General features: G+C 39.1%; 1 protein-coding gene across 1 annotated transcript; it reads right to left on the reverse strand.

Annotated features, from left to right (window-relative positions):
* Positions 1–1,703: 1,703 nt before the first annotated feature.
* Positions 1,704–24,389, reverse strand: fbxw4 (F-box and WD repeat domain containing 4). The gene is made up of 9 exons (XM_027136362.2): positions 24,012–24,389; positions 21,916–22,011; positions 20,650–20,838; positions 19,802–19,934; positions 19,369–19,463; positions 9,475–9,540; positions 4,074–4,214; positions 2,588–2,729; positions 1,704–2,452 (listed from the first exon to the last, which is right to left on the reverse strand). The coding sequence occupies exons 1-9, from the start codon at positions 24,194–24,196 to the stop codon at positions 2,318–2,320; spliced, it is 1,182 nt and encodes a 393-aa protein (XP_026992163.1). The 5' UTR covers positions 24,197–24,389; the 3' UTR covers positions 1,704–2,317.
* Positions 24,390–26,704: the final 2,315 nt, after the last annotated feature.

A 26,704-nucleotide genomic window follows, 5' to 3' on the forward strand; every position in this document is an offset into this window, starting at 1 on the left:
TCACTGCATGCTTTACCATAAAGGTTGTAAAAAATATGGTCATGTGGGAGAAGACAGGGGAAATGTCAGGCAGGTGGCTGAAATAAAGCAGACGGGTGAAATGGAAAAAGCAAAAGATGCAAAGAGCTTATGAAATGATTATAGAAAAAAAAATAGACTAAGCAAACAGTCAATTTTAATGTTGAAATTGCAAGTAAAATTGTTATTATTAAGAAATATAGAAATCAGTACTCATTTCCACCTGAGCCCAAAAGTAACAGATTATTATTTATTTAACTGACCGCTGTTTCATGTCCCATTAGGCCATATTTCCTGCATTACTGTACAGTCCCTGAACGGAGGTGTAGACATATCTTTAATGTTATATGGGAAAATCAGCTAATGGATTGACCCAGTTTGAATATGATCTCATTTATTCCATCATTGTTCATAAATCACAACCCCAGTGCATTTCCAATGCTAAGGATCCCTTCACTACTAATCTCTTAAACAGCTCTTCAGGTTTTTAGATATAGTATTTAGATGCATAAGAGCATACTGAAGTTAAACTGACTCTGAACATCTATACATGAACTTAGAAAAATATCCTGAAACTCAAGAATGTACATTATAAATACAAATATATAGTAAACGTTTATAAATGCTATCAACGTGTGGATGTTATTTTATCACATTTCTGTATGCATGACTCATGATCATGATTTATGTACGCTTTAAGCCTATTGGATTTTAACTGACGCTTCCGAGGAACGTGATTTCTTTCAGACATTGATGTTATTTACTTAAGGTCTGACTCACATTTGAGGTTTTCCACAGCAACCCAGGAGAGAAAGGAGACCCGAGTAGAGTGTTAAGGGGCAACACCTTTCCAATGTGATCCTCTGTCAGGTCAAATCCAGGGGCTTTAACATTAAAGGAAAAAGACGTTTGTTTTGGAAGGTCTGTGAATTAACCATGTCAGTGCAGGCCCCTGCTCGCTCCCTTTGAATGGTCATTCACTCAGACGCTGGTGCGATGTAAAACAGCATTTAGCACACGTTGAGAAGACACTTGCACTTTGTCTTCTTCCCTCCGGCAAATGTCTGTGCTCTGCCATCATGACCACCAGAGATCCCACGGCCACACACAGGCATTAAGCCTACTGCTGCAAGAATGATCAATTTCTTTTCAACAAAACCTATAGCACAAGTCTCCAAGCTTTCTAATGTGTAATGGATGAAATATTCAATGAAAAGTCTTGTAGCTGGCTTCTTAAAACATCGAACAGCAGTTGGTCTGTTTTCAGTGTCTCAGCTTGCATGTTACAACAGGGTGAGTCATTTCCTTTGAAGCTCTCAAGCCCATTCAGTGTTAAAAGTTTCAAAACATATATATTACAACTCAACAGAAACATGCATTAGAAGCAAAGAGGAAAGCATGCATGCACCTTATCCAAGCTGACCTCTAATATAGCACACATCTTAGGATATAACACTATAATAATCATGTTGCATTTTTCAAAAACCACAGTAGGTGTATTTTGAAAATGTAAACAGTGCTAACGTTTAATATGTAAAATGTAAGCAATGCTGAAGTGCTAAAATTGAACATGAACTATATTTACATGTGCTACTTGAATTATTTTTTTTATTTTAAAAAAGTCTTAAAATGAAACTGGTTATCATGCTGCAAGAATCCACAGAGAAAAGATATAACGAGACATGTTTACAGTATAAAATCTTTATTCCCTAAAGTGGCATCTATACAGAAGAACTGCTGAATAAAAGCAACCCCTTCACAAAGTGACCAGAAGACATACAAAATGCACAAAGCCAAGTCAACCGATTTAACTCATTTTTTAAGGGAGGGAAAAAAACATACAGCTCAAGCACAGCAGGAAAAAAACATTACCGTACTGTATATACGCTTCAGCATAAATGCCCATAGGGGTGTTCAGGCATCTCTGAGCAGTGTTTGTTTTATAACCCCACAGGTCGCTGGCAATGTGTTAAATCCGTTAAAGCTCAGGTCACAGGAGGTCATGAACCCTGCTCCCTCTGCTCCACTCAACAGCCAGTGACACAGATTAGTGAAGAAATGACAACTATCTGCTACTATCTGTGGCACCAATCCAAAGCCACACTGGGTACAGATATTTTAATGGGGTTCCTGAAGTTCTAAGCTGAGGTTTTGGAAGGGTAAAAGGTCAAAGGCTCGATGTCAGACCTGGAGGGAAAAGGTGTTGAAGTTGTGTAATGTGGACTTAAAAGCCAAGGCACATGCGACTGTCTGTGTGTGTGTGTGTGTTTGTTTAGGATTTTGGTGTGAGTGAGCTGTTTTATCTCTTGAGCCTGGGCCCTGAGGTTCTAAAGTCCAGTGAGTAGAGTGCTGAGTCGAGAGCAGCATAAAGGTGTGTGGCATTGAAGCACAGACTGTACACCGGGCTACTGGTGGTGGAGGTGAGCTGGAACATCTGGAATGTTAAACACACTGGGACATTAAATTTGGCTCAACAAAACAACTACACATCATATTTCACAACTAATAAATAAAACTGAAAACACAACCGTGCGCACACACACACACACACACACACACACACTCTCACCTGCAAACAGCGGGTTTGCCGTTTGTCCCACAGACGCACTACGCCATAGTAGGAGGAACCACTGGCGATCATATAGTTATTATCAGTCTTCATACAGTAAAGTGCATTGTCATGAGGCTCCTCCCACTCCATCACACTCTTCCTGTTGACGAGAGCATTTTTACTTGCAGATTTCTCCTAAATGATATTTCATATTGCTTGTGTTATACACTAGACTAACTAACACTACAAAACCAAACCACTCTTTGACTGCTTCCTTTTTTGCACTTTAAGGACAACAAAAGTGTAAACTTGTTTTCCTAATGGTGCTAGATGAAAAAATAGGTGAGATGTGCTAACTCAATCGAGATCAATTCCCCATTAATGTTGGTGATGAATAAATCATGGGAAAGGAGTGTGTGCAACAGACATTAAGGCAGGAGGACCGCAAGGGACAAGGATTCTAGGCTTCTCAGAGATGTGCACAGACATGCATACACTTTTACTGCAAATCATTTTTATGCCTCTCAACTCCTTCTTGTGGTGTAAACAAATATGAACATTCTGACTATTGCCTCAAAACAACTGCTTTGCGTATTGACCTATATGTTATAAATGTAAAAGGACAGAAGCAAGTAAGAATGAACTTTTTTTGTCATGAAAACACAATTAGTGTAATGACAGTGACAATGGTTGTCACTGTTCGTTTCACACTCACACCTGTCACTAGCATTTCACACAATGTGTATTAACTATCCCCTTTCTAGTAATGAGAACAACTTTCACATGATTACTCACTCTGCCTGCGGACTGACCACATACTGGCCCCTGACTGGTCCCACTGTGAATTATTGATATCTTAAGAGGGGACATTTGCGCCTCCCTGAACTCTCCAGGGCCTCTTTCAATCACCTCTGATTTGTTTTACATGGCTGCCCATATGCGATTGTGTGTGGGTGTGTCCCCTGCCATGGCCCGACATAGGGGCCCAGTCTGCCTCACAAGCGGCTCACTGATCCCTCGAGCTCGCCCCGTTGCCCTGGAGATGCACAGCACCATATCAATATGGCCACCGAGTGGTGCAGACCTGGGTGGGTCAGAGTCCTACAGTGAGAGTCCTTCTTAAAGAGGGGGTCCCTTTCAGCAGCCCACAGGAACAATGGTGTCCACCGAGCCAAGAGGAGTCTCAGGCCTGGCTCCCTTTTTGTCTAAATGGTGCTCTATGCACAGGAGGGCTTATTAGATTAACTGAGAACACTAATCTTCCTCACAAGCTCTCAGAGATAGATTCACTAACTAACTTTATTACTCTGTACAGACAAGCCAGGTTCTGTTGACGGAGCAATTCACTCCGAGTCCAATTCAATCCGTGCATTAAGCATGCAGTGCATGAGAAGCAGGGCTTAACATTTTGCCGTACCAAAATGTTAAACAACGGCACACTGACACCTCATAGCACTCTTTTTTCAGGCGAAGGGAGATCCCCTTCTTCTCCTTCCTCACGTACCTGGAGCAAACGCGCAGATCCCAGTAGCGGATAAAGGTGTCATATCCACAGGTGAGGAGCTGGAAGGGAGACTCATACACAATATCCAACACACCTGCACCTCTGCGAAATTTTGTGCCAAGACACGTCACCAGGTCACACCTGTGGGAGAGTGGAGAGAAGACAACACAAGATAAGTTATAGACTGTTCCTCATCAAACATCATGAAAGAAATTGCAGGCATCAAAAAATTACAGGGACCGGCTTCAAAGTTGACACAGGAGAGTACATCTAGTGTGATTGCTCTAGGCCAAAAACAAGCTGTTTAAAAGAAAAAAACAAAAAAACATGTTTTGGAAAAAGAGGTTATTTAACACCTCAGTGCTTGTTCAACATATTATATGCACTCATATGGTTGTCTCAAGGTCTTATGTCTCAGTTGGTATGTTAGTGTGACCAATCTATCAGATGTCATTTCAGACCAAATGCCTTAATTTGCCCAGTTAATTACCTCTAAATCCCACTATATTCCTATATTCCCATCATTCATAGACCACACAAAGGATAACTAAAATCCTAGGAGATGGAGAAAAAAGTAAACACCTAGCTGAATGGGCTAAGAAAGCAGATTACGACCAGTGCTGGGCTCTATTCTTAGATGTGTATGGGAACAAAAAAGGAGGACAGAGAGAAGAGAGGGTCTGAGGAGGAGAAGGAGAGATAGAGGGGGGATGCCCATGTTAGCACCACGCTCCTATGATCACAGGCTGAACAGGCCTGCTGCGCCCTCCTCGCCTCCCTGACCCACACCGCAGAAGCCAGATTATTGTAGAATAACAATTTCATTGTTGCTGTTTAATTCCCTTCATGACCATGACTGTGTGCGACTTGTGGACCTTTGATACCTGGTCCCTAGCAACTATTTAGAGGGGTCCAATGCCCATAGCGACCACCCCCCACGTTTGGGGTCTCCTGTGAGCTTGTTCACCAAGGGCAGACTGGTAATCCCCAACCTTCGCTCCAGGGGACAAGGGGGGGTCTTATTAGACACAGGCTTTTTTAAAGATAGGCCTCCAGAACTAAAGGCAATACCCCTGGTGGGCCTAACAGACAAACTGCCCCTTTGGCCCATGGGTGTCTATGTTAAGCAAGAACTCATCATTTACCCCTTACTGCTAAAACAGCAGCTTATCGACTACCTAGAGTTGTAGATAGAGTACTGAACAATAGAAACAGTCAGTTGGTCTTGACAAGGGAAAAAAAAAATAAAAAATTCTCATTACAGTGATTCACCTCACATGGTTTTATGGACTAGTTAGGAATATTGAGTAAACCCGTGTCAATACGGCACATCCGGTGTCTGCCTAGCCTTCTGCAAATGTCAAAGCGTGAAGCGAGAAAAACAAGCGTCGTAAAAGAAGTCCTCACATCTGTGCTCTGATTTTAAAGCTAGTAATAGCACTGTTCCACACAGAGGAGCAAACACCAGGATTCTTAAATTGTTAGGTCACAGGTTTTATGTGTGCCATTTTTTCCCCTTGAGAGGACCTATGAAGATTACAGGATGGAGGATAACCGTGTAATCTTTCAAATTGCTGCATCTGCATGGCGGCCAGCCTTGTTCTCTCCACAGCCGGCCCAGTGTCTGATCTGACAGCATCACAAAGTATGTCGGGCAAGCTCTGAGAGCTCTGGAAATGTCAGGTGAAACCATACCTGTCTTTCTAGCTGTATGATGACAGGGAAGAATGGGAATTTGGCTAAATGGGTCCTTTTGATTATGAAAGAAGGGCTTGAAGTTGAAAAGGTTAGACTGATTCTGCTATTTAATGGCAAGACTGCTCGTAATTTTAGAAAGCTAATAGATACATGATAGGAACTTCTAGTATTGGGTATTAGTTTGTATTACAGAAAATGTCAATAGAATCAGAGATGATAGCAGACCACACACAATGGTGGATTTACTATTATTGTAAAAGAGTGCAGAGTCAATGTAATTTTTATTTGAGGGTTTAATGACATAGTAGTCTTCATCCTTTCTGCACTTTTACACCTAAAGACACGTGGATTCTCTGAAGAAGCATAACCAAAGAGCAAAAAGGATTAGGATTATTTATCCTGTCTTATTTTGCTGCTCAGTGCTGCTTGCTGAGGGAGATGTCTAACACCCAAACATGTGGGGGAGTTAAGAGGTCACACATAGACCAGTTAGGGGCATTTGAGATGTGCAACCTGTTAAAGTGATCACAGACAAAATTACCACCAAATGCAGCAAGACAAACTAAAGGGAAAATGCTTTATATTCTAGGCTCTTTTAAATCACTCCTTGGAGGCTCCTGACCTCGCCCTAATCCTCTCTGACCTCTGAATATATTTAACTCAAAGTTGCAAAGCACTGATTCTCACCTATATTTTAGTAGAAGTCACTAATATATATATATATATATATATATATATATATATATATATATATTATATATATATTATATATATATAATATATATAATATATATATATATATATATATATATATATATTATATATATATTATATATATATATATATTACATTACACACACGTTACTGTTTCTGTGTGCATTAATGCTAATCATTTCTGAACGTTTCTGAAGTGTAATAAAACATGGTGACATGCACTTCATCCATTTTTTATTTCCTTTTTTATGTCCTGATATGGTTAAAAAGCTGTTAAATTATAATTCTGGGCTATAAAGAATGACATGTGTTAGTGATTAGTTGTGAGTTATGGTCTCAGAGCAATGGAGCAAAATGAAAGGTCTGGTCTCTTCAGCAGTCCTTACTTTCTCTGTAGCCATTTGGGCCACACACACACAGATACACACCTTATGAAAGGGACCTTTAATGAATTGATGGATTTTTTTTTTTTAAAGGGAGAGGCTAGGGGCATTTCTTTGGCTATTGGAGCCACAGAAAAGGTAATTTTCCATTGACGCTCTTGTAAGGTTAAGTATAGAGGGTAAACTGGCACAGGAAAGCTATGGGAAACAGTCAGTGCCCTGAAAGGATGTGAGACAGGTACATAAAGAGCCCTGCTGTGGTTTTCAGTGCCTAAAACAAACAGAAATAGCATTGCACCGTCTGCTCGACAACCAATTTAGCTGAGAGTTGAAATAACCACAAGCCAAAAGAGAGCGAAAAGAAGTAAAGAGAAAAAAAGCCCAGCATGGAATGTCAGGGGGCTGGACAATAGAGACTTTTAAATGTCACACGCGTTCTCTTAAAAAACAATGAGATTGCAATTTGTAAAACACAGCTCCTGCCAGATCCAGACATTTAACCCTCTCTTTCAGGGAAGAATGTGAGGAATTTCAGTGCAATTGTATGGTTCTTTGATGGCTTTTCTCTCTGTTTATCCATGACCGAAGGCCTCATGAAAAGTTAGGGGTGCCTTTAAAGCACCACTTGTGTGGGACTCGGTCTGATCACAGACCTTTGTACCATACAGACAAGTAAGATAGGATGTGAACAATAAAAATACATCAAGTGTGCTTACCTATTCGAGGATCAAATTAAAATGCATAGACTTTAATGCCTAATTTGTCTTTGGCACCAATATTAAAATATAACTTAGTTTCCTGTTATTTGGTTTCTTTGTAATATAAACCTCCCCACTCCTTGCATTTGTTCATTAGTTTTGAAAAGGCAAATAAGGTCATCAATAAACTAAATGCTCAATATTTTCTGCCATCCAAATACTGTGTGTTGCTCACTCGTTCTGTCATAACTCATCAGTCTGTTTTCCCACCAGCTGGTCAGCTGTGCTGCTGAGACATGAGGGTGTGAGAGATCCTGGCCTGTACATGTCTCCTCTTTTATTCTCCTTTCCAGTCAACATGCAGTGTTCAAAAAGGTGCCCCCATCTTTTGTGAAAAATGTCAGGGACACTTGTCATTACACTTAAAGTGGTTCTTGAGGTAACCAGATAAACAAAAGATGGGAATACAAGATCTCTCATCGTTCTAATTGCCCTGCAAACACAACTGTCGTACAACACTTTGATTATTAAAAAAAAAAAAGGAGGGGGGTGGGGTTGCATGCAGGCGTTCGTGGCCTGCAATGGTAATGAGAACAAGAGCTAGTGCTGGTGTTCTTCTCCATGAGATTCCACAAGAAATGTAAATACATTAAGATGTAAACTATTTTTACTGTTTCTTTTGATAATCACATATATGTGTTGTTTCAAACACTGTCATAGTGTTTATAATCTGATGACTGCCTTTATCACTGATATTGTTGCCATCCTAATGTGTTGTCTCATGTTGGTGCTGCTGTCTGAAGAATATGCTGGTGGTCTGTCTGGGAAACGTTAAAAAAGGGACACACACGCACACACAGCCCCCATTCCACCGCCCCTTCGTTCATGGCTGTTTTCTCGACCCCCTGTGACTGGCGGCTTTGTGCTCCGCACAAGGTGCACCTGATTACCAGACAGGAACACATTAGGGCAGGACACATCTAACACGGATGTGGCAGCACAAAGATGAGGGGAAAGAGAATACGACGTATTGTGACACAGGTCATGCAATGCTACCGAGACAATCTTTCACAATAGAAACTGTAATAAAAAAGTATATACAAAGAAAAATCCCTTAATACATTAAAATAAATAATAATAAAAAAAAAACAAACAACAACAACAATGCACGGAGGCATGCTTATCTCTTTGCCAACATGGCTACCATCTCTGTCATAAACGAAATGGTTTCCACTGATGCAGTGATGAGCAAGTGGTCATTCAGACCCTATAATTCATAAGTAACCTGCTTGTACACAGGTCCGTCAGCCTGACATTACCTATCCACACTCCACAGATCAAACCGCTGACCATCAATATCCTGACCAGATTTTCTATTTCTCCTCCTCTTTTGTAAAATGTGATTCCCAGGGATATACATGGTGAATCGCCCCTCCTCCTTCCCAGCAACCGTTCTCGAATTTCCTTGTCATTTGGTGCCGGAACCTTCCATCGTTTTTTCCCCCTTCTTAATTTTTCCTCCCCTGGACTAACAATGTGTAAGCAGGCTGAATTCTGCAGGTAAAGCAGGGGAATTACAGAAGCCATTCAGGTTGTATCAGGTTTAAGCTTGGCCTTTCATGATAAGAATTTTGAAGTCAGCTTTGAACTCAAAAAGACTAGTTAGGTAGCTCAGAAGCTTATGAACAACAACTATCATTATCATATGTTTACTTGTCTTATTAATCATACTGACGAATAGTAAAGGTGTTAAGATTGAACAGTGATTTTTATCAGGATCATCTCTAATCACAAAATACAACACTTTAAAGAAGATTTGCATAAGCACAGAAGTATTATACAAGAACAAATATTATCCAGAATTAAACAGGTGATGTGACAAGAATGAAGCGTTGAAATATTAGCTACCTTTCTGTGTCCCATATCCGAAGAGGAGCAAAGTTTTCACAGCATGCAGTTCCAGTCACAAAGGTGCTGTTGAGAGAGATAATAATCTCAATCAAGGATATATTAATGGATTCATATTATCCAGATGTACATTTAAAACACAGACTGTCAGTCACTTAGTCAGTCAGTAAGTCACATATCTATATCTGTCATGCAAAATCTGTCTTAGCAGTGATAAGTGATTAATAACAGGCTTTTAGTATATATAATGCATTTACAGATTTTTACAGATTTGTGGTTAAGAGCTTTGAGCATTTCTGCTATACCATCTGTTGTCTCCAACACACAACCCATAAAACCTTTAACAAATAAACAAGAAGACAAAATACTGAAGGTGGGGAGAAAAAAGCGGTAAGGCGGTAAGGTAAGACAGTTGACTTTGTTCAAAGATGTGCATTCTTTCACCAAGCTGTTAGGGGTTGGCTAAGTAAGAGAAACAAAAACACTTTGGTACCCCCTTTGATTTGGATGACAGGTTGAAATTAGTTGGAACAGGTAGGGAGGAGGGTGTGAGTGCATGTGTGTGTGCACACCATGGTTTTGACCTGCTTGATAGTTAGGGATTAGCGCCCTCCTGGACAGCTGGGATTGGCAGGTGAGGCTCCAGGCCTCCACCGCTCCCTGCATTGTGTGTGGAGGTGAGGCATACAATAGGACTCACACTACTGAACAGCCAAGAATGTGGTGGCTTTAGTGCCCAGGTATTCCTATAATGTCCTGCTGGGATGAATTCTTCCCCCATAGCTGAACTGACTTCTTAGTCTTATACCCAGCCCTTTGTGAGACTAAACTCAATTCAAATATAGATTTGAACTAATAGTGTGTCAGATTTGAGAGGCTGCAAAGATGTAAAAACATGCTACACACAATGAACCCAAAGCTGCTTACTGAAATGCTCTCTCTGTAACATACTTTCATAACTCCAGAGAACACTAGAGCAGTGGGCTCTCTGCCCCAACACCAAAAAAAGAAGAAGGAAAAAAAAAAAAAAAAAGAAAACCACTTCACAATGGAATACCAGTGTGGCCTCAAATTAACAACCTGCCTGTGTGAATAAGCTCTCTAGAGCCTGGGGTCCAACTCTAAACCCAGAGCACAAAAACAGAATGAGGGACAGTGACCCTAAACCACAGCCAGCAAGATTTAAAGAGAGAGAGCAAGAAGTGAGCGAGAGTGTGAGTGTGTGTGAGAGAGAGAGAGAGAGAGAGAGAGAGAGAGAGTGAGAGAGAGTGTGAGCAAGAGAGAGAGAGAGAGAGAGAGAGAGAGAGAGAGAGAGAGAGAGAGAGAGAGAGAGAGAGACATTCAGGATTTGAAGGTCACGTTTCACACCAAGGTCATAATACTTTCTTGATTTTCTGTCAGATAGGCACTATGTAGGTTGATTTAAAAAAAAAAAATCCCTATAGAGACACGAGAAGAAATTGGATGACCTGAGTAGTAAAATATCTGCCAATCAATAACACAATAAGAAGCCATGTATGGGAGGAAAAATTGACATAGCTAGAAAAGGAACAGGCGTTCATGCTTCTGATGGCTTTGGCTAGTTTCTTTACTGAGGGCCCAAGCCTATTGGCAAGGACAGCCATGGCAGCTGTCAACCCGGTTAGCAGTGGCCCATCAACCATATTCAGCTTGCTGGGCCAGTGCTGGCATTTTAATTACTGTTGGGTAAACTCATTTGCCCCAATGAAGGCTGTGTCCCCTAATAGAATATGCAGGCTGCATGACCTCTGAACCTGTGTGACACAAGATACAATAGGGGCAAAGCCAAGCTCTCTTTTCCCAGCCCTTATTACTCTCTATTACTTCAATTACTCATCCCTCACTGCGTCTAATTGTACGGAAAAAACACAGGAGAAAATGAACGAGGCAAAAACACACCACCACAATTAAGTACAGTTTTGTTTTCCAGACTTCTGACTGATATAAAAAGGAGCCCTAGTGATATTATAGCTGTAAAAGGTCAAAGCCTCTATCTCGCCTAATGCGCACCCCCCTCCATAAACCCCTCTCGACCTCATAACTGCCCGCGCTTCTTTGAATCAAGGACTGAATCGGCACAGTCGACAACACCACCGTGGCCCACGCTACCCCCTCCAAGCAACCTGCAAACCCAAACTACTCCCCTAACACAAAAACCACAGTGCCCCTTAGGATCATTAGAACATGTCAGGGGTTCACTGCTAACACAACCATTTTGGTAACCTAATCAGCTGACATCATTATTTGTGGAACTGTGTAGCATGAAAGTAGTGCTGGGGTCAGACAAACTTTAATCCAGCCCCTGCTGAGAGAAAAACCTCTAAGACTAATAACATTGTTAGGGCCAAAGCAACATAAGCAACTCCACATACCAGGTTAAGATGATTGTACAAGCAGAGACTATAAACATTTTCACTGTGGAATATAGAGGCTCTGTGGCTTGTCATCCCCAGGATTTCTGAATCAAATAGGTCACTGATTAATCTTCAAAAACGTTTACAGATAAATAATTTTTTGAAGTAACCTTAATATGGACCTTTGGACATATGGACCTTTTTGCTGGCTACGAGCTCATCCAGTATTAGAAAAGTGGTACGAAGACACAAAGAATCAAAAATAGGGTTTGTATCAATAAAGTGATATTGATAAATTGATCTAGCATTTTATACTACGTAAAAATGTTATGCTGACTGATGCCAAGCCAGAGAGTTGAATGACATTTAGCAAACTGTCTGTGCCACATGATATTTCATAGACTCCGGCAAAAAAACCCAAAAAAAACGGTAAAGAGCAAGTTTAGCTTAAAACAGTACAGCTGATCAGGGACCAACATGTAAAACCACCACTACTACTAATAAAAAAATGATCTGAAAATTTCTAAACTGCACACATTGTATATTTTATATACTGTATATGTACGTTCTAAAATGTACACTCACTGTCACACCTCACGTGTACTCACACCTGTACACCTACATTTATACGGTCAGCCAATCTAATCAGCCTATCACGTAGGGGCAGAACAATGCATACAATCATGCAGATACAGGTAAAATTTTCAAATAATGTTCACATCAAACATCATAATGGGGAGATCAAGTGTGATCACTGTGACTTTAACCATGTCATGGTTGTTATTAGATGGTTTGGTTTCAGTATTTCATAAAAAGAAGTTTCACAGAATGGTGCGGAAAAAGAGGATTTCCTGTAAGTGGAGGGTCTGCTGGCTTAAATACCTTATTGAAGAGAGACATTAGAGAAGAACGAACAGATTGATTTGAGCTGACAGGAAGTCTTAAATAAGTTCTCTTTACAACCATCAGAAGCAAAAAGTCTCAAAATGCACAACAAATTAAACCTTGAAGTGGATGGGCTACAAGAGCAGAAGAGCTCCACTCATGTCAGCCAAGAACAATATAGATAGAACTTATTACGGACACACCCAAACTCGACAGCCGGAGACTGGAAAAAGTCTTCCGTTTACAGAACCGTCGTTCACTCCATGTTTTTTTTTCTCCACAAAATTCTGCGTAAACTAAAGAGACTGGTGTGTGTGAAAATGTCAGAAGATCAGCAGTTTCTGGAACCAACCCATCTAGTACCAATATCCATGCCACAGTTAAATTCAGAGATCATACAATTTCTTCATTCGGACATTTGCTATGAACATTAACTTAAGCTCTAGATCTGAATCTGTATGATTGGCTGATTAGTACAACTGCATAAATGCTCAACCGTTCCTATTAAATTGGACAGTGGGTGTAGCTTGACAATAAGATAAACTTTGATTTGTTTCATTGGAATATACTAGATCACTAGCAGAAAAAAAATGATTCAATTTGAATTTGTTTTATCTGCGCATCTGTGCCTTTAAGGAAAATTAAAAGAAATACTTTTCACAAACTCATAAAATAAAAGTATATATCAGTTTCTGTGAATGGCGACTAACACATGGGTACAAATGAGGTTCACAGCGAGTGTAATCCCAGCACATCAGTATGTCTTTTAAGTGGGATAGCTTTGGGCCTGGAGGAGGTTGTTCATTTGTTATGGTTGACCCCTGGCTTTGTAAGAAGGGATGTATCTAGTTTGTAAAAGTGCTTTCATCTTGGCCCCTAAATATGTTTGAATTGAAAAGGGTTATGATGTATTTATATCGCTCTGAAAAGGACAATGGAAGAGGTCTCCCTCGCTCTTTCTCTCTCTCTCGCTCTCTCTGTGTCTGCGCTCCCGCCCTCTCCCCCCCACTTCAACTCACACCCGAGTTCACAGACCTTTTGGCTTTCTGTTCATGTCCCCTGTGTCTGAGGTCAGAGGAACATTCCACACACCGCCTTTTGCTTAGCTGAGTGGAACAGCCCCAGATCAATTTGGACAAAATACAACAGAAAATTCATATGATGCTCAGCAGCCCACTGTCATTACTGCTGCAGGCCATTAGTCACCTAACTCATTATGTCTTATTACGACACATGCAAGGTGCAAAAAAGTCTGTAGTGCTTGGGAAGAAGTTAGAAATTACCGACCCACTTTTTTTAGCAATGTGTTTCATTCTGGAATGTACAATCATATTTTTTGAATGTTTCTTCCCATTTGGAGCTGCAAGAAACCCTGGAAGAATCACGTCCGTTTAGTCTCATTGTTTGCATTCTATTAAATTATCATAAACATAATTTAACATAATAAGAGAACATAAATTATCTCTGCCAACCAACTCTGCCATGCTATTAAAGAGCAACCCACTCTCAGCACTTTTATACATGAAAAGTTTAAAAATACAAACCTACTGCAGGTTTGTGTTATGGTATGGATCAGCAGTTTGTACACAAAAAGGATCCTACAGGATTATAAATACTCACCACACAGCATCTAAGGGAAAAATGCTTTTTTTAGTGAGTACCAGAAGTTTCCATCTCAAATGCACCCAGGGAACACCTGTATGTGGCATGTGTCTAATGATCTGCTTCTGCAAAGCCTGCATAGAAGGGGCATATTGACTGCAATTATTCAGGACACCACCTGCAGTCAGGGGCTATAGCACCCATGCAGGGCTTTCAGTAGTAAGCGCCCTGTATTTAACATGTGGGAACGCACATTCTGTCCGTTATCGCTTTATTGTTGCAGCCTTTCCCCCCAACCCTTCTTTCATTTGCTTTTTTTTTTAACTAATTGAATTCTTGACTCCTAAGACACAGCTTGCTCTACTAAACTTGAGAAAGCGAGAGAGAGAGAGAGAGAGAGAGAGAGAGAGAGAGAGAGAGAGAGAGAGAGAGAGAGAGAGAATGAAAGACGCAAGTTTCAGTATTTTTCCCCTCTTTCTCTTTTTGTGTTTGAGTGAGGTGGAGCAATGGGGGTGAAATTGTGGCGGGTGGGGTTGGGGCGGCATAGAGGGGTGAGTCTCCATGTACTTTGATACGAAGGGTCAGAGGTCATGCTCCCTCCGTTTGCAAGAGAGCGGCGATTTGGGGGCGGTTTATCCAACAATCATTTTCTTTGGAAAGTTTCAAAGGCTGTACCCCTGCAACATCTTTGTAGTTGTGCTTGACCAACTCTAGACAAAACAGATTCTGCCAAAAAGGACCCTTTCTCACCTCTCCTTGGGGTTGCTTCTCTCTTCGATGCCCTGCACCCCCTCCCCCTTCATCTCCCATGGTCTGATCAATGTAGACTCACCACAACTGCTGAGGCATTGTCTACTCTGCTCTTTGACGCACGCAGATCAGCTGTCACAAGCTCTACCAATCGTGCTTATAGCACAATTCCTACGGACCATATGACCGTATGCACCGACCTCTGTACTTCAGCTCATGAGAAATCATTCACATGCACATGGAAAGGTGTTCTTGTTACGACACAGGCTTCCTGAACACTTTAAACATTGACTGGCTACAGTCAGAATATTCTTGAGCAACAGCCATGGATGTCCTGATTCTACCAGGGGAATCAGTGTATTTGCTTACTCACATGTGTCTATAGTGCCTTAATCGCTACCATTTCCCCAGAAACATAATATAAGAACATTCTTATGGAAACTATGTATGAATTCAGAGAAACACCATGACCTAACAAGTGTGATGCCTATGAAGAATTTAACCCAGATGAGTAACATGCCGGGGCAAAATCAGCTTTATTTTGAACATTAAACTCATTAATGTCTTACCATTTGTCACAGTCACTTGAACTAAAATGTAATTTTAGCTTGTGTGAAGTCTAAAATAAAACCAAAAGAAAACCCTTGTATCTGGAGAACAAATGATTTGGCATGATGAGCGTACACACATCGGCTAGAGTTACATTCCCCTGGATGGAGTCTTCCAGACTCTACAAGCCCTAGCTTGTTAGCAAGGGTCTGACATGTTTGACATTACAGGAAACAATTTAGCCGACTATTAGTCACACACTCACAAATGCTTCCTTATAATTCACCAGAAAAAACAGAATAAGAGAAAAACAGGTAGATCAAAAAGGAAAAAGCTGTTGTAATATTTCAGGTCAATTACTATACTACAAGATTGCCTGAACAGCATTCACACTAGTGTTAGACTCATTGATGTAAAACAGACATCAGTGAATTGCAAGCAATTCGGGGATTTCAGATAAACAATGAGTCCTTCGAAAAACTAATAATTTGAGACGTAAATATCTGGGAAAATTCAGGCCATTCTGAAAGCCAAATACGGCTCAACACTGCTGTGCCTACTAAACTGGCAAGTCTGTGTACAATGAACATATGGGATGATATCTAAGCATGTAAATAATAAAATAGCTGTCTACTCCTGTTAGATAACTGAACTTTTTTTGAGCACTTGTATAAAAATAAATAAATAAATAAATAAATAAATAAAAACACGCAATATCTACCAGGGGAACAACACAATATTAAGCAATAACAAATATCTAAGATTCATTCAAGATATTTTCACTTGATAGGATTCATACAGTGTAAGTCCTTAAATTGTTATGTAACCTGTCGACCTGCACCATATTCTAATTATAGCCCGTAGTAGTCAGAGCAACTTTCAACAAATTGAACAAGTTATTTCAGGTCCTGTGATAAGAGAGAGCAGCAGTAGTGGAAAATAATCCGCTTTAAGACTAAGTGACCAAGGTGACCAAGACCTAACATGACTGGCGAAGGACACACTGGTGGCAAGTTAAATGGCATTAAAATGACATTTAATTTACACTGATGCTGATTTTTAGTTCAGACTCACTTTCTACAGCTTGTTCGCTTTAAATCAGTGTAACATGTGGGACAAAATGTTTTATTAGGTTCAATAATGTAAATGTAAATTCCACTGCTGACATCTTTTAGTTGGCAAGGGTCCAACTTGTCACTTGCAAGACTAATTAAACTACTGAGGGGCAAGAGAGCAGTTGTGAGCAGATGATTCAATAAGGAAAAGAATAAAAGTGTGTTATAACCATGCCTAGCATGGTAACAAAATCAACTGTGAAAAGAAAAGAGTAGCCAGAACACTGCTGAGCTCAATCAGGTTCACAGCAAAGAGATATGAGACAGAAGAATCAACCTTGGCATTTTTTTTCCCTCCAGCCACAATATCCCTGTAATGAACCTTGAGATGATGTTCAGTGGAAAAATTTACAAAAAAAAAAAAAAAAAAGGTGAGTGGGAGGGGAGAGAGTGGAATAGACAGATGGACAGAAGGGCAGCCAATAAGTAGACAGGGACAAAAGAAAAGAATGATTATAGAGAGGAATAAGAGTAGTACAAGAAGAACAGTGAGAGAGCAGAGAATAAAATGTATGACACATCGGTGTCAAAAGCACACCCACACTTTTCTCTCTCATGCTCTATTTTCCTTCTCTCCTTTTCTCCGGGACACCATCGTTCTCTGTGCCTCCTGTCTCACTCCCTGTCCTTTAGATACCTCAGGCGTGAAGCTGGAACAATTACATTTGCAACACAAGGGACTCTCCGTCACCCAGCTTCCCAAATTAAAACACGGATCGTACAATCAGCATTTACAACCCCTTTAAGACTACCACCTTTAAGTCAATGCAAGATAAAAGTCTTGGCTCTTTGATTATAACTTAGAATTTACAATTAAATCATAACAAATTAAAGACGCCTTGCAGTTGTCCTGACATGTAAAGCAGTGAAAAGAATTCAGATTTGACCATTTTAAGCAAATGAATTTCAATTCTTTTAAGCTTCGTTTCACTTATCCTTCAAATGATTTGAAGGACATTGAGTATACCCTAATGATTAAAATGATTTCGCTTCAAATCTTTGCCCTCTACACCATTGCCAGTATACCACATATAGTTTTGAAGCCAAACTAGTTGACACCTTTTAGAGCATTAAATTAACTTCTCCCACCGTCAACGTATTAAAAAGAGGTCGGTCTATTATTTGGGTGCAGCAGTCTGTTTCAGAGGTTTGCTATTTCAGCCATCAAATTGGAGAATTAATGATGTGGGTAATCGTTTCTTATTCAGAAATCTAAATTCATGGATGAACGGACAGGGCGCCAGGGTTTAATAATTTAGCCGAATGGATAAAACGGCACAGAGCCACTGTGTTTGCTTTGGTTGCAGACAGGATGTGCTGGGAAAAGCTGAAGATGAAAAGAAGGAAGAACCCAGCACTGTAGTTTAGGTGCTTTAAGTGCCAGATTATTGCATTCAATCAGCAGCGTTGGGAAGGTGTGCATGATAGATCAGCTGCCTGACACGCAGAGGCAGGTGGAAGCTCAGTACTAGTGTTACAGCTTCATGCGGTTGTGTGTCATTAAGTGAGTGGGTGTATACATGGCTGAGCAATCAAAGGCAACAGAAGTGAAGGCGACCCTGCTTCGACATTATATCCTGCCTTGTTTTTTCCCCCTTTTATGTACCTCACTGCCTTTGCCTTTTTTTTTACCTAGCTCTTCACATTAAGAAAAAAAAAAAGATTTGCTAGCTGTAACTAAGTGCAAAACAATTTGATCTCGACCTCTAAGCCTAAATATGTTTCTATTTGTACTAAAAAAAGAAAAGAAAAGAAAAGAAACAAAGACAAACAGGTGATCATTTCAACAGGCAGATTTGGCAAAGATTCAGTCAGTTAAAACAAGTTAAAAAAGAACCTGACAAAATATCTGCATGTTCTACACCATGAGGGGGCACAGTTTGGCTTTCTAATTATTCTGAACCAGGATCTCATTCTTCTCCATCTGCATTTCAGTGGTGTTAACTGACTGACTTCAAAGCAACGGCATGGCAATAAATTGAGCAGTACATAAAAAAAAAAAGTCTGGCCACCTGCATGGGTGCACCGTTGTCTCTGACCAGTTCACCTGGTAATACTGGCCTTCACAGACCACACGATAAAGTCCTTATTCTGACAAAATCTCAAATACACCCTCATGATAAGTAGTGGGAAAATGTTGGGGACTCTCACGATGATATGGTTCAGGAGAGTACAGTAATTTTGACATGTGTGTGTGTATCATATTTGTCAGCTAAAACAGGCCAGGAACCATTGTGTTAAAGTTTTCCTTTCTTTATTGACAGTATTCTTATTGTTGTTTTTTTTATTTTGCTCTTTTTTCATGTAAAATATAATAGAAATTCTGTAATGTTAATTGTTATGTGTTTCATATATGCTACCAATAAAAACACACACAAATTAATTAATTAAATAAATAAGAACAACACTATAGAAACCAAGCAAGAAAGAGATGAATTACATCTTTGTGAAAACATGAATATGATTTGTGTTATAAGTAAGGAATAAAACAGTGGAGCATGCTGGTATAAGCAGAAAGTACTGTTGTTCAAACTCTTAAGCACAAATAAAACTCATGCATGTGACTGACTGAAGTGAATAAAACCATCAAAATTGCAAAAACAAGAACATGGACTCACCACAGAGAGGGACTGATGGCCACTGACCACACCCTGTCATATGTAGGGATGGTATGAAGACATTTGTCCAACTGGTCTGGATTTAATGTCCACAACTAAAAGAAAAAAATTCTTTTTGGACATGCATCTTTCACAAAACCTGAAATGAAAGGTGTTTTCTGGGATGTACACACTAACATTCCCTGATCCTAGCACACCTAAACAAAGCAATCAGAGATCTGAATACAGGATACAGATGTGTTTGGACCTAACCGGAAAAGCACGGACTTCCCCAAACCAAACCCCAAAGGAGCCATTAGACATTGATTACAAGCTTTTAATGTTACCCATTATGTGCTCTAGTCAAGATGAATAAATACTTTACAACAAACAGTGTTTTGAAAGACTTAAAATGTAAAACCTCAGTAACCTCAATATGGTGTCTGTTTCTTACCTTAGCAGTCTTGTCTCTCGAACCACTAACAATCAATTCACCCCTGCAGTCAATACAGTTCACCTCCTGATTATGGCCATAATACTCCACAGAATAATCCCGTTTTTTGTAATGAACGATGATCTTCCCGTCCCTGCAAAACACAATAAAATGCAATAGGTTTATGAAGGAGTAAAAAGTGAAATATTTACTGAGTATACATACTAAGCTTATGTAATTATGTAACAGAGGGGAAAAAAAGAAAGAAAAAGAGAGTGCAGTCTGCTAATGTGGTTTGGATCTATTTGTACACTTACAGGGAAAAGTCACTGCATATCAATACAAAAGTATTCTGACTGATCACCTTTATCTTATGATGCAACATTTCTATCTTAATGGGAAGGGCCTGGTTATGTTCCTTACACATATTGTTACTTTGGTGCGGTTTTATAGATATTAAAACATATGACTTGGCAGAGGAGGGAGTAAGTCACACATGTGCAAGTCACAAGTAAGTCTCAAGTCATGAATGTCAAGTCAAAGTCAAGTCGAGTCTTTTTTTAATATTTGTCAAGCAAGTCTCAAATTTGCGACTTAAGTCTGACTCGAGTCAAGTCGAGTCCCCATCTCTGAATCATTTAACTCAAGTCCGAATCGAGTCTCAAGTCATGAATGTCAAGTCAATGTCAAGTCGAATCTTTTTATTATTTGTCAAGCAAGTCTCAAATTTGTGACTTAAGGCTGACTCGAGTCAAGTCATATGACTGGAGTCCCCATCTCTGTGACTTGGTATCAAACAAGCTGCTGACATGATGCCGAATAATTGATATAAAACAATTATAACTGTTATTAAAAAAACTGTAAATTACCCTCCAGCGCTGATGAGATGCGCATCAGTCAGCGTGAATCGACAAACGTCTTCTTGGTGTCCTGAAAAAACGTCCACCCTTTTTTGCTGAAACCTCCCTCTCTCAGCCCCCCGGAGATCGTAAGCTGCAATGTCTGCCGCCTGAGAGAGATACAGCACATCACCATCCAGCTGTAGCCACGGCAACAAGCTGTGGGGGAGGAAATTACAGAATTGAAATTACTCTTACACATGTAGCTAAATCAGGATTCAAAGGTCTTAAAGGTGATCAAGTGGATACTAAACATGACAATGACTCTTCATCCCAGCTGGAAAAGTTAAAGACACAACCACAATTATATTTAAAGAAATGATTTCATCATGGGACGGACAATAAAAAAAAGATATGATCTTTAGTCATGCATGGAGAGAAAGAAGCAATACAGTTAAGCAAAACAAGTAATCCTTTAAGTATCTTTACATAACTGGCAATGATATATCTTTGACCTCACTGATTTGATCAGATGATTATAACAGAGGCTCTGGCTTCTCAACACATCTCCACCTCCACTTCTCACAATATGTTAGGTTTAATGACCAATCCAATACCCTGGAAATATTTTATCTCACCCATCCTGAAACCCCTGAAACAGCAAAACAAGGCTGTGTCAATATCATTTTTTATGTGATACACTGATATACTTCCCTCGATAATAAGATTTGGTCATAAAAGCATGAGAAACACACAAAAATTTGTTCCTTCAAGCAAAAACACCGACCGAAAACACTGACGTCTAGGAAAACTAGAAGCCACACGAAGAAAAAGCATCAACGTGTCAATTTAAGTAAACTCCTTTGACTTATTCCTAATAAGAAAAGTAAATACTGGAATAAACTGTGTGAGGTGGTGGCCTTTTGTTTGGCCTGATGCATTTTACCAGTTTGAACTGAGGACACGGTGGGATTCAGGCTTATGAGCCAGAAAATGGACAGCAGCTACAAAGCAGGTGACCACAAGACATCACAACACAATTAACTTTTCCAGTACAAGAACATTTTTTTTTTTTTACAAAATTAGTTTTTTTAAGCAAAAAGTTTTAGTGTCTTATATGTTTGCCGACAGGCTACAATAACAGGTTGATGGTCATCTGATATATCAGTCAAATTGCCTTTTCCCTGAAAGTAGTGGTTCTTGGCTGTGTTTACTGACAAAATGCACCTGACCCTCCAGCACATCATAAGAAGCACAAGAGATTTCAAGATATTCAATAAAGTAAAATGAACTTACTTAACCTTCCACTTTAGAAGGACATTTTTACGACAAACACCATGACTCCAATTCCGGGAAAACTTCACTCTGTCCTTTAGTGGAATGGTAGGATACCTAAAACAACAGGTTAAAGATTTTCAATGTAATAACACATGTTCACAGCAAGGAGCACAAATGACCAAAACAAATGTAAAAGAAGGCAGTAACAGCTACCTTTAAATATAGAAATCCACTTGGGAAATTGGAAAGCAGTACACATTTTTTAAGTGTCACTGCAAATGTGAGATCTTTAAAAACCAAAAATAACAACATCTTAACACATGTTGACTTTGGCTGCCTTTTTAAATCGCAGTTAAGACACAGCCTGGGTCAGACTTTTTGTACTATTTTTGGAGGCAGAAATGGACAGCTGCTTGTATATCATGTACTGTAAATAGTTAAAATAGCCATGTTATTTTTAGTTAGGATGTAACCATGGAGTTTTAGCATTAAAAATTTTGATTGAACACTATGTAAATCTTGCATTCGTTTTTTTTTTTTTATTGCTGTATGCTCACTAACAATTTTAAACAGGCACTCTGTCCTCCCTGATTGTTCTTCTCACATGCACCCGGAGATGTGACCTGATTGGTTGATACATATAAAAAGAAGCATGCTTGCACTCTAAACATTTTCTAGAAAGCTGAAAATGAAAAGTAAATTTTGCACCATGACTGTGTGTTTACTGTGCTGGTTTCAGACACAACTTCAACACCTTCAACACTTCCAAAACACACAGCACACCTGACCAAAAAGGTTGTTGGGTCCAGATAGAAGAGTGCCAAAAAAAAAAAATACTGCTTAAGGCCATAAATAGATTAGCTATAACATGAAAACCACTTAGAGGTGAAGTGAATAATATAGATTTCCTCATTACACTGGCAATGAGGGGTGGGAAAAATGAATAAGATTATGAGATATGACGTGAGTCAGAGCATCTCCAAAACAGCAGTTCTTGTTGGAAGTTTCTGGCATTCAGTGGTCACCAAAAATGACCCAAGGAAGGAAAATCCAAGAAAGGAAAACCAATGAACCAATGTCAGGGTCATGGGCATCCAAGAGTTAATGATGTGTCTGTTGAACAAAGGCTAGTCTGATCCCACAGAAACACTACTGTAGCACAAATTACTGTAGCCAGTTAATACTGGCAATAACAGAGTGGCATCAGACAAACAGCACAGTTTGTTTTGTATGGAGCTGCATTAGAGCAGCTGCCGACAAGTCAAAGTGTTCATACTAAAACCAGTACAACTATGATGGGCATGTTAGCATCAAAACGGGACATGACAAAGATTTCAAGGTGTTGACTTGGCCTCAAAATTCCCCAGATCTCAATCTTGCATCTGTGAGATGTGCTGTACAAACAGGTTTGATCCATGGAGGCCCAACATCACAACTTACATGAATTAAAGGATCTGCAGCTAACGACTTGGTGCAATAACAACACAGATGAGATCACATAGAGGACCTACACAATATTAGGCAGATGGTTTAAATTTAATGACTGATCTGTGTATAAATGCACTTGTTAAAGACACTAGTGAATGTATAAACAATAGGAAATGCATAAACACAAAACTGACCCATTACTGTCACTTAAATCAAGCATAATAATAAAACCATCGTTAATAAGAACAGGTCAAACGCTTACATAGCCATGATACCTTTGCATAAGATAACTTCAGTTCTCAAAATAAACATTATTTTGTCATAAGTCATGTAACGTGTATCCAAATGGACCAACGAGACTTAAATTAAATACCTTACTACCATTGCTAGCTAAATTTAGCCGCTCTTGCTAGCTTAGGGGTGAATCTTATATCTGACTACATAGCTAAACAAACACAATCTACAATGTTTCAGATCATGTTTATTGTGATAACGGACACCAGGTCATTGAACAGGTTGACTTGGGAACAAATGTGAACAAAGGTAAACAAAGACAGTAGACAGTTGCGTTATCTTACAGAATTAGCAGTAATGCTAATGCTAAATGTTTTTGTACAACGCACCCCGAAGGCCCATGTTTACCAGTTAGCAGACTAGCTACATATCTATATGAAATAAATCCTCACAGGTCTGTTCCTTCCCGTGTCATTCCAGTGTTGATAAAGTGTTTCGCTATCCTCCTCCACACGACGTCACGGACAGTGAAGTGATAGCTTCTTTTGCACACTTGAGAGAACCGACATAAAGATTTGTAGTCCAGGTTCGACAGAATGAGGTACAGAACATCATCTGGTAACTGAAAGAATAACATCTTGGGCTTCTTCTGTCTGTTACTAAGTAAACCACGCCGGATTTACTTAGACGTTTATTAACGTCTTTATAGCGGAAAAATTTGTTTGTTTTAGACAGGCTTATGGAGAATCCCATTTTTTTTCACGGCGTTGTTACACACTGAGTGGTGGGAGCCATTCCAGTATGACAGCAGGTCACGTGGTTTGTGTTGTTTACACAGTCACGTGGGCTGTGTTTAAAACGGCACACGTGTGCACTGCATACTGAATCAGCGTACACTTTACAAATGGTTCTCTTTAGGTCAGACTATGCACTACTAAATAATGTCGTCTATATTATACTACAATGTCATGTGACTAACCTGGCACTCAACCCTCTGAATGAGATCAAATAAAGTGACATGAAGTGACATAAAATGACTGCATTAGTATTTTAATTCATTCCTAATTTTATATATATACAGTATATATATTAGTTTTATTAATTCCTATATAATATATACAACTATATACAAAATGACATATTGTTCCGATACAGCAGATCCAAACACAAACTAAGCAGGCAGAAAAAAATTATAGTAAAATTAAATGCAGAAGTAATTACCAGGTCAATTGACATTAAATAGCCATCTGTATGTAAACCATGCATTTCAAAAAAATTTAATGTTTCTACAGTCAAAGGAATCACAACCCAGCATTATCAAATGCCATTCATTCATTCGTTCATTCATTCATTCATTCGTTCATTCATTCATTTTCTGTTACTGCTTTATGATGGAAACAATGGGTTACAGATAGGAAAAATAATTCCTGGATGAGACAACAGCCCATCACATGACACCATGTGACATATACATGCAATTATTTACAATTCCAGGCAATTTAACAGACATGTTAACATCTAATATTTAACATCCAATCCACAAACCAGCATGTTTTGGAAAGCAGGAAAAAACTGGAGAAACCAGGGGAGACACTGTAAAACCTTAAACACAGTAACATGAGCTTAGGCATGGACCAGAAACCCTGCAGGTGGCAACGTTACCTGCTGGACCACTGCGCCACAATTATAAGAGTTAATGTACAAAACCTTTTTTTATTGTTATGTGAGTTAGCCTATTAGACTTTACATTAGAGTCACATCAATTGTATTTAATCCAAGTTTAACTCAACAGCAAGTATGTTTATAAACATTTCATCTTATCTCTAATAATTAATATAATGTTTAATATCCATGTGTCCATATTCTGTGAGGGTAAAAGTAAAATGAAAAGCTCAGTGGCTCAGATAAATAGTTAATTATTGCATAGATATTAAGTAAGTACCTTGATGTGCATTTAAGTGCCTTTTTAAATAGCTGAACCTAAAATATTTATCTGATAGTTAAGTGACTTTCTAGCTGCAAAATGTATGAGAACCCCTAGTCTAGAGCATTAGTCCACATTTCAAAATACAATAAAGGACACTTTTTTGCAAAGCACTTACATTTACATATACAATTATGGCATTTCACCTTCTCACATTCCACCATCTGTAACTAAATGATGGACTATAAGGAACATTTTTTTTGCCATAGTACACCTACAGGCTATTGAGGCAGGAAGCAGCTAGTCAAATCTGTGTATTCACAAGATATCACAGTTTTCCCTGTTCACTGTAACTGGGTCTGCAGACATGCTTAAAATACCTAATAAAGTCCGGTCTCTGTGGCTGCGCTGCCTGTTCATTCAAAAAGTTCCCCTGATGTAATAGAATTTAGGCATGTAATTTGGGGGCGTCATTTTGAAGAGAACACAGAAGGAAATGACTGTAAAATTTTGAATTTTGAGTTCCAAAATAAGGTACTATTTTTTTTAATAGTAACTGTGTGTAACAAGTGTGCAGAATAAGTAAAACAATAGATAACTAGCATGAATCTTTCTCTGAATCAAATATTAAGTATTACAGAATTTATTTTAGGAATATTGCATTTTATTGCATTTATTACATTTATTGCATTTACCTATGTAGCTGCTTTTGCCATTTTTATAGTGTTATGTTGTGGGATATAAAACCTATGTGCGCTATGCACATACATGGACATTCAATTTATGTAGTATATAATCATAGTATCATCATAACTGATGATTTATCATCACAGAGTGTCGGAAGGACATTAATGACCTTAGCCATTTTATACACAACCCCAAACGGCATTAGTCATTAAAGCCTAGAGTTAAACACTTTAAAACTGTTACTGCTAGTGGAAACCATGTTGTTGCTTTAAATGTTTTTTGTAGGCTCATTTTCATTTTATGGGGAAATATGACACCCACTCTGGTATACTTATTAGCTGTATATATTTGTTTACCACCATTTGTATAGTATAGAAATAGTCTCCATGTGCTGGCCCAATTTCATAATAAACAAAATGAACCAAATTGAATTTTTATCAACTTTAGGCTTGTCAGTGGCAAGCAACTCCAAACTAAACAACCAATCCCTAAAATTATCACAAAGTCTACAAATGCTCTAAATGCTTAGATTAT

The sequence above is a fragment of the Tachysurus fulvidraco genome, chromosome 4 (assembly GCF_022655615.1).
Source record: "Tachysurus fulvidraco isolate hzauxx_2018 chromosome 4, HZAU_PFXX_2.0, whole genome shotgun sequence".
In the NCBI taxonomy this organism is placed as follows: Eukaryota; Metazoa; Chordata; class Actinopteri; order Siluriformes; family Bagridae; genus Tachysurus; species Tachysurus fulvidraco.